Consider the following 12065-nt stretch of genomic DNA (forward strand, 5'->3'; position numbering starts at 1 on the left):
CAAGCCATTTACGATAAGACTGTTTGAAGCACTTTATGATACCCTGGTCCATCGGCTGCAACTTTGCTGTTGTGTTTGGCGGGAGAAACTGCAGGTTTACTGCTTTCAAATTAGGTAGATCACTATGCGCTGTGCATTTATCCATAAAAAGTATCAGTTTTCTTTTTTTAGCTAAGAATTTCCGATCCAATTTTCTTACATAGTCTTCAAATAATACTGATGTCATCCAAAACTTTTTGTTAGACTTGTAATCCAATGGATAAGTTTTTACATTCTTGAAACATCGAGGATTTTGGTATTTTCCGATAGCAAGTAAGGGCAATTTCTCTGTCCCAGACGCATTTTCTCCAGATGCATTTCCTCCATCCTTAAACATCATAGTCTTATTTGGAAGACATTTAAAAAATAAACCCATTTCATCAATATTGAAAACATCATTTTAACTGTATCCTTGAAGTAAATTTGGTAACGTTTCATTTAACCACTGTTCACATATTTCAAGAGGGACAGCTTTAGCTTCTCCATGAAGAGTGCGAAAGACATAGTGTGTGTGTTGCAAAGGAAGAGAAAAGATATCAGCTCCTAGGTTTTTTTTCTTGCTTCAAAAGATCAAAAAAAAAAAAAATCGTTAAAGGGAGTAAAATTCGAGTAATCAAGAATAATTAACATGAAATTGAAGATAAAAGGGTCGGAACCTCATAAAAAAATAGAGTTATAGTAATATTCGAGTTATCGTACTTCGAGTTATAGCGAATTGACTGTGTATATATAATTTAAATAATCTTGAACTATTTGTGTGGCTTTTGTTATTAGGGTATAAATTCCTACTACCGTCAAATTTCAAAATTATTACAATTAATTTTTGTTTGTAGTCTCGCCTAAGTACTTATAAACTCATAACTAATAACTCATAAGTAAAGACTTTAAAATAAAAAAAACGCATACACTACGTTTTAAAAATATCGAAATTATGCTCTAAAAGAATAAGTTTGGGCTCATGAAAGCTTTATTCCGGCCGCTATCTTAATTCTATTATTAAAAATTTCGCATTTTTTGAGTCCTGTAGGTCATTTTAAATAGTTAACTTTGCAAGGAAACTTTTAGCGCTAATACCCATTGGTATTTAAAAATGTGTTATATCCTATTGTCTCTGTAAGCATTTGGAAATAGTTTTGTAAAGTGTATATGTGCTTGACTATTGTATTATAAATGTTATTAGAATAGGAACAGTTTTGTGTACTGTTCTATTTTTGTAGGAATTGTGTTAATATTTTTCTTTTAATTTTTTAATGCTTTCTAAATGTTTACAGATAGAAGAGTAGCCAAAGTAGCCCGTAAAGACTCTTTAGCGTTGAAGTTAGCCCAGCGCCCAGATATTCAGGAATTGATTGATAAAAATATATACATTGCGTATTCAGAACAAGAAAATCACGAAAATAAAGAAGATGTTAAGAAGAAATTAACTAGGTAAGTTCAATGCCGCTTTCTCATCATTGCTTTTGAGACATCTTTATTGTTGTGACAAATCGTTATTAATTTGCCTACAGACACTGTTCTTTTTTTAAATTTTAGTTTAAAGTGATTTTTAAAACTTTTTTCTTGAATTTTTGCTACTTGTTTTGTAAATTGCTTGCTTTATTATACTGAATAAAATTTTTCTTCAAAATATCAAACTTCAGTTGGAGTTATTATTGGGCAAACAAAATAATTTGTATAAAAAAATCCACTATCAATTAAGATGTTAAAATCAAGCATAATCTGCAAATACATATTTTCCTTAGTTTTTGATATTATCTCTTTTTGTAATTTTCTGTTCTGTTCTGTTGCTGTTCAGCGATTCTGTAGAATTCATACTGTGATTCTGTTGTCATGTAAACAAGAATTTTATTAACTTCTGTTTTACAGTTATTGAAGTTACTATTTAGTGCTAATGATTCTTAAGTTCCTTTACAAAATTACTTTCACATATTTAAAATTTTATGTATTACTGTATTTAGTCAATAAATCTAAGGAAAACTATTCATGCAAAATGAATATTTTAAGGTTGTCGGAACTATTTTATTAATCTTTGCTTTCTTTGGCAACAGAAGCATTGAACATATTTTGATACTAACCATTTGTAAGTAAAAGAATTGACTGCATTCATAAAATTACATATGTTATTGAAACTTTATTCCTTAATTTTTTTTTCTGGGTTTAGTATGTATGAGTAGACTAATAGAATTAGTTTTGAATTACTTTTAGTTTTACCTCTACTAATATGGGCAGGTAGTCATGCATGTTTAACATGTAAAAGAAGTTTTGATGTAAAGAAAGTTTTTCCACTTGCTGCTTTTAAGTTTTTTTTTTTTTTTTGATTAGATAAGTTTCAGTTTGTCATAGTGTTTGAGTTTAATTAATCATCAATTATGATCAAATTTGTGAGCTTTTTACAGTTATTTTTGAATTATAATTATGTTTTCAATTTTATTGTGATTTTAGTAATCATTTATATTGTTTTTACTCTTTTTAAAAACCAACAATCCTAGTTTCTAAAAGTAAAATTAAAATTGAATTTGTTGAATTTTAAACAATTTTTATTTCTTTTTAGTTTTAAAAGGAAATGTGAATTGTGAAAATATCAAGGATTTTCTTTTTTACTCTAATATTGTTTCTTAAAATAATATAAATTACAGGACAGTGCATCTACTACTACAAAAAGTTGGGATAAGTTATGTCTGTTCAGAAGGATTTCATAAAACAGAATTTTAAATTGATACAATAATATTTGTCTTTTATCAAAAAAAATCTATCAAATTTCTATTTTTGCAAAAAAACAATTTGTTTCGTTAAAGATCAATTTTTATTTTATTTCACTAACAGAGATGACATCACACTAACTTGAAATTTTGTCTTAACACATACATTTAACCCCAACTGCAAAAAATATTTTCTCTTGTGTGACATGTTTTGAATCTTTCAGGCGCCTGAGCTTACGGCCAACTCCAGAAGAGCTTGAACATAGAAATATTTTGAAGTGTTAGTAGTTTCTGTTGAAATTTTATAACATAAATTCTTATTTATAAATGTAAATTTTAACAAATTATTATTATTTTCAGTTCAGTCAGCGGAAGAGTTGCGGAAGGAAAAAGAAGAAAAAAAGAAAACCCTCATTCGAAAAGTGAGTTCAACGCAGTTTAAAATTTTAATATTAATAATTTCACATTATAAGTCTCCTTTCCTTACATGTTAATTTTATGTTTTCCAAATTTGAATATATTCATTCACAAAGAAGAGTTTATTCACACTTATCCATTCACAAAGTAAACTGCCTCTTTGCTTTGAATAAATTCAGCATTTAAAATTCCTTAAAATAAAATATTAATATATTTTTGATTCTCTTATTATACTATTTATGTCTTAGTTAATAATCAAATTGTGTATGTTACAGTTGAGCAGATTGAATTTAATTATCTATATGTTCACACTTTTATGTATCACATGATCTAAGGATAGAATGATACAAAAATAATAGTGTTTTAAGAGCCTTAATGCTCAAAAAAAGAAACAAAAGCATTTTAATTACATACAATGCAATTTGTTATCCAAGCATATGAGATTAAATAAAAAGTAATTGTTATAGCAAAGTTTTTCACAATATGCAGTATAAAAACAGGTTTATTACTGTAATTTTTTTTGATAAAGCAATTTGGTTAAAAAATAATCTATATAATATTAATGTTTTTTTATTAAATTCGTTTTAAATTTTTGTATGGATTAACATAAATGTCTGTTAGTTTATTTACTCAAATTTATGTACCTCTCAATAATTTTGTATTATATGTTAGGTGTTATGTTAAGCAAATTCTTCATACTTATATTCAGTTATGAAAGACACCCTTGATTATATCATGATTTTATTCTTTTTAGCTTATTTATGTGTGGCAATTTTTTTCCAATTGCTATTGGGCAATTGGGAGAAAAAAGCTGACTATAAAAGCTTGAGTCCAACATTTTTTTTATATCTAATTTTCTTTTGCTTTTAGATTAAAAATTTTAAAATTTTTTGATGGATTTATAAGAATTTTATTTAAAAAACTATAGTTTCAAAAGTTAAGATTTGAGATTAGTTTTTTGATTAGTTATAAAATGTATTTAAAAGTTTTTCTAACATTTAAGTATAAATTTAATATAATTATCATAAACATAGCCAAGGCAGTATTTAATAATTGAATTTGTGTTAGTAGTGAATACTTTTTATTATTCATTTAGAAACACCATTGTATATCTGAAGTGTTAATGTTTGTATTTAATTTTACAGTTGAGTTTTCGACCTACCATTGAAGAATTAAAAGAAAGGAAAATCATCCGTTTCAATGATTATGTGGAGGTGACCCAAGCTCAAGATTATGACAGAAGAGCTGATAAGCCATGGACGAGGCTGACACCTAGAGATAAAGTAGAATATCTCATCTTTCTAATTGTTTCAATTTCTTCCTTTTACATTTTCTGATTTTCCATGTGGCAAAATGACCATGTCATCAAACAATTTTCTATTAAGCACTTAACAAAATGCATGAAAACTAATCTTGTATAACTTTAAATCTATGGATTGATAAAGATTGGGATCACGTGTTTGCAATTTGAATTCTTCGCTGTTTAGGAGATCGATCATTTACTAATTTTAAACGTTTAAGTTTTCTTAAGCAAGATTTCTATGTTCAGCTTTCACATTTATATGAAGTGTTATTTAGTATAAACCAATTGAGGCTTTGTTATTAACATTTCTGTCTTCTGAAATGATGTGAGCATTTTCAACTGCTGTAATTTCCGATATTTTAATGATTGTTCTTTTATTATACATTATTATATAGTATTAAATTTGATACTTTTTATCTCATGAAAAAGCATTTATATAAAAATAAGTCACTCCCTAAAGTAGTTTTAATTGTTCTTTCAATGTTTTTTCAAAACATTTTTTCACGCTTTTCATGTTTATATCTTTCCCCAACTAGTACCTAAAATTACACTAGTATCCATTATGTTTTAAATTTTTTTTAATATTTTTCATTAAGTGTTTGTTGTAAATTCTTTCATTACGAATCTCTCCATTATGAATGTGAACCTCAAAACTGGAGATTACTAATTTTGCTTAACAGATGCGCTAGTTTCTCTTCATTCAAAAGCTCTTCTTCAGGTGACCCTTAAAAAAAAAAAAAAAAAAACCACTTACTCGTTGAGGCTGCTTTAGGGACAGAATAATTGCTCCATTTTGTAATAAATATATTATTTTTTGGACATTGTTTCTCACCAGTTCTGTATTTTTGAATTCTTAAAATACAGTAAAATCTCCTAGACAATTTACAATCTTCTGATTCAGAAGAGATGAAAATAATCTGATGGTTATGTGACATTTTGTGAAAGGTCCTGTTTTTGCAAAATTGTGAAAAAACTACTCATATTTTGGGAATATAAAATAAGCGTTAAGTCGCTTTCTTTCAACTAGTGTCCTGCTTTGGTGAATTTGTGCAAATAGGGTCCTGTTATTGCATAAATTGCTAAAAACCTTTTCAAGAAGTTTTTAAATTGTAAATAGATACAAGATTCTGCTCAACAATTGCTGCTACTAAATTAGAGATACAACATACAAATATTTGGTATTTAGCTTATACTTCTCAACACAGAATATTCATTTCAGACGAATAATGGAAACAAAATCACTAACATTTTTAAAAATTTCATTTGATATATTTTAAATATTACAACTTAGTTATGTTACGCTTTTAGTGTGTTACGCATTAAGTAAATGTAAACAATTCTTCAATTTATAATATTTTATTTAAGAAATTGATAGAAATTTTTATTTACATAATATTCTATTAATTACTTTTATGAATAAATATAAATTGATCAATTATTTATTTACAAAAAAAATTTACTCGAACCGTCTTTCTGTTCCCCCTCACCCCATGAAAGGCTTATTCGATTAACTAAACAATAATGAAGAAGATAAACAAATTTGTGAAGGGTCCGATTAAAAGAAAAATTATTTTGTGAAGATGAAAAGATATTTTGTGAAGGGTCCGTTAACAGACCCAAATTTCTTCTACACAGACCCCTGAAATAGGAGAAAATAAACGCCATGGTTACTTAATGATTTTATGGACAAAAATCAAATTTGAACTATGGAAATTTTGATGCAAAGGAAATATTTAAGCTATTTTCTTATTGCTCTTATTCCATAAGAGGACGTTTTTGTTCATGCCTTTAAGATGCAGCAGGATAATTGCTGTCCCACTTATATTTGATTATATAAACCACTAAAATTGTAATATTTTTAATTTCTTATACACTATTTTTAATCAACCACTTTAAATTTGAAAGTAATGTAAAGGTAAAGCCATATGATGACCACATTTCTTATATCTTTTTTTTTGACTAAATTTTTTGATTACAATTTTCTGTCCTAAATATTGTTAAATATAGTTATTTCTGCCACTTGTTATTTGTTCAATTTTCAGTATCTAAATACATACATTATAAATATTAAAAAGTGATGTTTTAAAACTTTTATCAGTGGATAGTTATTATTATATATATTGAAAATAAAACTGTTTGGATGCGTTTTGAAGTGGACAATATAGTAGTAAGTGGATTTTGTACTGTACTATGTGTTAAAATGCAAATATCCATATTAAGTGAAGTGTTCAGTTCCCTTCAATAACTATTGCTGGCAGCACACCTTCTTATGTGAAGTGCTTCAAGTGATACCAGTTAGAGGTCTGATAAGGGTTGGCTTTTTGCCGGCAGAAACTGGTTTTTGCCGTGCCAGTGGCAGAAACTTGTTATAACCGGTAAAAACTGGCAGAAACTAAAAAAACTTCTATATTAGTTCTAGTAATTGCTTAGTGACATTTTTTTTACATACAGATTTAAACAGGCAGTTACTGATTATCATTTGCTAGCTTATATGCTGCATCCAAAGTATTTGGGATTGTAATTATCATGTGCTCAAGAAGAAAGTACCAGAATTTTACTCGCCAATATTAACCCTGATTTTGTACCTTATGTCATAGCTTTGCAAAACAAATAGCCCCATTTCCTGAAGATTATTTTTCCAGTCAAGTTTTGACCACTACCCCAGCTGCTACATGGTGGTCCAGTTTTAAAAAAATATGATAAGATAAAAATAGATGAAATTTTTACAAATCTTGCTTGTTCCTTGATGGCAATGCCTGCTAGTTCTGCTGGACTTGAGAGAATTTTCTCAAATTTCTCGTTCATTCCATAGCAAATTGAGAAATTGTTTAGGTTTAGAAACTGCATCAAAACTTATCCTTCGTTATAGATTATTGCAGAGTGCAAACAATGTAATATTTGATTTTGAAAGCTGATAATTTTGTAAATAAATTGTACTTAGTTTAACATTTAATTGTTTTTCCTATGAATTATCCATTGTATGTCAATCTCCGTACTTACTTTTTTGTCATTTTCTGAATTTTTGCCAGTTTCTACCACAAATGTGGCAGAAAAGAATTTCTGCCATGCCGGTTTTAACCGGTTTCTACCAGTGGTTTTAACCACCTCAGCAGAAACTTGCCAACCTTGGGTCTGATTAACCTTGGACTTCACAAAAATTACTTATAATGCTTTTAATATTTAAACAAGTGTCTGAGATTTTTATTGCGTAAAATTAAAACTTATTCTATTTAAAAAAATANGAAACTTGCCAACCTTGGGTCTGATTAACCTTGGACTTCACAAAAATTACTTATAATGCTTTTAATATTTAAACAAGTGTCTGAGATTTTTACTGTGTAAAATTAAAACTTATTCTATTTAAAAAAATAAAAAGAGTGAAAGGATTTTTTTTCTTCAAATAAAAATAAGCCATTTGAAATAACTTATTTTTATACTTTTCCAGATATTGAATAATTATTTCCCTCATGCAATTTATTTTTGTTCCGCAACTCATTAAAAAAATATTAAAACCATAATTTTTATAATTTTTCAACTACATTGTGAGAATGATATTCCTATCCTGTAGTTATCTGGTTTTTTTAAAAACTGCGATTGATCAGCAAATATTATTTATATGAAAGTTTATACTCTAAAAGTTTCTATTTTTAAAATTGTAGTTTCTTTATTAAAATTTCTTTTTTTCCCCAATTAGGCTGCAATTCGTAAAGAATTGAATGAATTTAAAAGTATGGAAATGGAGGTTCACGAAGACAGCCGGCATCTTACAAGGTATGATATCATTTAATATTTTAATGGATTTTTATGCATGTTTGCATAATGCTTTCAAGCTTTTAGTCTCTGTGGTTAAATGTTAACTACTTTTTCAGTGAATAAAACTAAGTCCTGCCTGTTATGAGGCATATTCCCTCGTGATCGTACATAAAGGAATAAAATGTAAAATTAAAAATGCTTTTTATCATCATTGTTGATTTTTATTTTATTATATGTGTCATTCAGAAATTGATAGAGATGGGTATTACTCAAGAGTTTTCAGATTTTTTTTTTTGTATAAAATCAGTGCAATTCCTCCTTTTAGAAAAGTGAAAAAGGAAAGTTTTTTCCCTTTCGAATTGTACAAATGCTACTTTTGTGTATAAATATGATTTTTTAAAAATTTATCTTATGTAAGAAAAAAAAACGCTACTTGTCGAGAAAAAAAAATTCGGGTCATTTCTTCCAGTAATCACGTATAGAATCACATTCATCTGGGTAATATAGAATGTTTTCAAATTTTATATTGTCCACACACTGAAATTGAAATTAAGAGTCTGAAATTCTGTTTTAACTATAATTACTACACTCTAACTATAATAACATTTTTGAAGAAGAAAATACCTTTAGTATCTGTTTATGATGAATACATAAAAATTTTATAACATAATGAATGAAGATTAATGACATCATATTAAAAGGAAAATCGGCGTGTCTGTTTTGCTCTTCCGATCATGTGTTAAGTATGTGTTGCCACTGTAAAAAACTTCACTTTTATGAAATATATTTCACCATCCAATTTCTTTAAAAAGATGCAAGTATATTTTAAATGGTAAAAAGTATAAAAGTATATACGGTTGTGCTTTGGACTAACTTTTATCTTAATATATGTATATTTTTAGTTGAAGTCTTGTTGCATTGTCCTTTTATATATTTTTTTGTTTAGTTTTATTTTAAGAACTTCTATCTTTATTTTTTCTCTTGTTGCAGGTATCACCGACCTTGAAGTGAATGTTTATAGCCTGTAAATTATTTGTTAGAAGTCGCTTAAAACTTAGGAGGCAAAGGTTATTTTTCAACTTACATATGTTGCTGGCTGGGCCTGCATTTCAAATGAATTTCTCAGCTTCCATCGAAATAAGTGTGCTGTTTACAGAGTTTAAAATCCAAATTTTGCTAAACAAAGTGCTATGCCCAAAGATTAAAACTGTCTTTGTGTCAAGTTCATGGCGTGTGCCATCAGCTATTTCCTCGTAGGATTTGTTTGAAGTTTTATATATATTAGACGACTTTTTTTTTTAATTAAAAAAAAGGCAGACTTTTCAGCATTTTTAATATTTGATGCATCTTTCTTAAAATGTTTTTAACGTCTGTTATTTTCTCCAAGTATATAAAAAAAAAACTATTTGTAGGGAAATCACTTTTTTAAATGAAATAAATTGCTCTTGATATTAGTTTATTTTAATAATGTACAGTATTTGGTGCAAAACAGAAGGTCTGTGATCTGACGTTTTGTTGTTATAAGTTTGTAAATATTAGCATTCCTGAGTCAATAATAAAATAAAAAACAACATATTTTGATGTAATTTCAAAAGCACTTTATACTATCTAGGTCATTGTATATATTTCATACAAACTAAGTGTTCTCACGTTTCATATAGTACTAGTGTAAAGTTCAAGTATGGTATATAACATGTTTTAAAACTTGATGTCTTTTTGCTGTTTTAGTTCCATTTAAATGAAACTATGCTTGCTCACACCAAATATGCAATATTTTCACATGGATTAAATTTTAAATGATTCTTCTTATAGTATGACTGTGTAATGCAAATTCAGTATTAAATTAAACTGTGGGTTTTTTATAAGACTGTGATATAATTTTCAGTAAAAGTATGTATCATTGATCTGTACATATCACACTATATATTTTATGTATTTAGTTCCTGTTGACTATGTGCAGAACACCATTAAGAAAAAAATTTTAAATTCGCTATTGCTTTTTAAATGTGAATAAAATGATTTACACTTTTATATGAAGTGGTTTATGTAAAAATAGTCTTTTTTATATGCGAAAAAAACTTAAAACATTTCATTAGATCAGCTGCTATGTCATGTGTATAGTGTTCATAGAGCAATAAATATATATTTTGCTTTGATTTTACTTCAGTAAACAACTTATTTAGATTACATGATAGGGACAGATTAGTCATAACTTTTCAACATTTTGAATTAAATGTTATTAAGGTATTGCAAACTATTTTATTAAATAAAAATTCTGAGCTGAAGGAAATATCTAGATTCTTTACATTAGTAATTCAAGTCTTATAAAAGTTTTGTTTCTCTATATATCGAAAATCACGACCCCTCCCCACCATGCGTGTTTCGTATTTTTAACTCTGGTTACATTTTGTTTTGCTGCCCAAAAACTTAGACTTAAGAATATAAAATAACAAGTACATGCAGGTGCGTAGAGTATAAAAATAAAAAAAAGTTAACATTCCATAATTCAAGAATCATTAACTGTTAAACTTGTAGGACAAAACATGTACGAATGAAACATGTATGTTACACTAGCATCATGTATGCTAATGAGTTGAAATTTGAAGTGCAAATAGGGTAATTTTTAATAGTAAACCTAATGAGAACCTTTTTCATAATAACATGTCAAAAGTTCTTGCTATCTTTGGTGCTATTTTTGTGAACTTTTCCTCTATTTTTTGGGGGTGCTTTAAATACTGATTACCTATTTGTCATCAAAAATTTTTTCATCTCTTGAGATCATTTTCTTTCTTGGTTGACTTATCAAAAGTAAAAGAAACAAGATAAACGGATCAGTTGTTGCCAGTTATAAATCATAACATTTGAGTCTAGCGTTTTTAAAAATATAAATATCTGGAGAGATAAAAAATTTTTAATTCGAACTGTTTTCCCTAAGTGAGGTTATTATTATATATTGCTAACAAGTAAAACTACTCCATTTATTACTTGTGTCACACATTTTATATTTTTTAGCGTAAATAGTTTTTTTTTACTACAGTTGAATATTTTTTTTTTAAATCTGAGTGATCACTCAACTTTTTACAGTTAACTTATTACAGAATATTCTTGCGGGAGAATATAAATTTTATTAACTTTGTGATATTGTTTTAAATCTTTTCCTTATTTCATTATTATTTTTTCCTGTTTCTGCATTGAGCAAGTACTCGCGTGATGCCCTGTGTGGACGAGCGTCCTATTTTAGAGGCGTCAGCATGGATACTGTTTGATAACTGGCGTAATCTGCTTCAAATTTATGCTTCATTGAGCAACATAGTGGATTATTAACAACTAAAAGTGTATTTTGAATGCACTTACCATGTCACTAGTTTCTTCTGTCTGTAGTATTTAGGAGTGATGTATTTGATGTCACAAAAATAAAAATCGAAAAGTGCCCTTCAAACAATTCAATAATAGCTACTTGTATTTCAAATTGTTTGAAAAACAAGTTTTTTTACTGGTTGTGTGGAATGGCAACAAAGTTAATTAAGAAGCTATTACAATACAGCTATGGTTAAATTTTCATGTAAAAATCTAATTATTAAATTTACTAAACATTTTAAAATAATAAAAGGGGACAAAGTAATTCCATTGCTTTGTTATAAATGTTCAATAAAGTATACAATTCTGTTACAATACTTGTGCACAATTTGTGGTACATTGCTATATCCAGTGACATCACTTTTTTCGACTAATGTAACGAAAGGGTTCCAAATGTTGGAATTTTAAGGAAACAAGATAAATGAGGCCACCTAGGAGGTTGATGAGCAAAGGGAAGAGTCCCATATAATTTGCCTGCGGTAAGAACACCCCTCGCC

At 27.7% G+C, this 12065-nt stretch overlaps 1 protein-coding gene across 22 annotated transcripts in view; it reads left to right on the forward strand.

Annotated features, from left to right (window-relative positions):
- The window catches only part of LOC107450274 (phosphatase and actin regulator 1), a 173871-nt gene extending 163499 nt beyond the window's left edge, over positions 1-10372 (forward strand). For all 22 annotated transcript variants that reach the window (XM_071180087.1, XM_043041565.2, XM_043041573.2 and 19 more), the window contains 6 exons: positions 1311-1467; positions 2963-3018; positions 3099-3160; positions 4301-4438; positions 8153-8229; positions 9202-10372. In XM_071180087.1, coding sequence (XP_071036188.1) covers positions 1311-1467; positions 2963-3018; positions 3099-3160; positions 4301-4438; positions 8153-8229; positions 9202-9217 — 506 coding nt within the window. In that variant the 3' untranslated portion in view covers positions 9218-10372. The remainder of the gene's footprint in view (positions 1-1310; positions 1468-2962; positions 3019-3098; positions 3161-4300; positions 4439-8152; positions 8230-9201) is intronic.
- The last annotated feature ends 1693 nt before the right edge of the window (positions 10373-12065 follow it).

The sequence above is a fragment of the Parasteatoda tepidariorum genome, chromosome 4, assembly GCF_043381705.1.
Source record: "Parasteatoda tepidariorum isolate YZ-2023 chromosome 4, CAS_Ptep_4.0, whole genome shotgun sequence".
Lineage (NCBI taxonomy): Eukaryota > Metazoa > Arthropoda > Arachnida > Araneae > Theridiidae > Parasteatoda > Parasteatoda tepidariorum.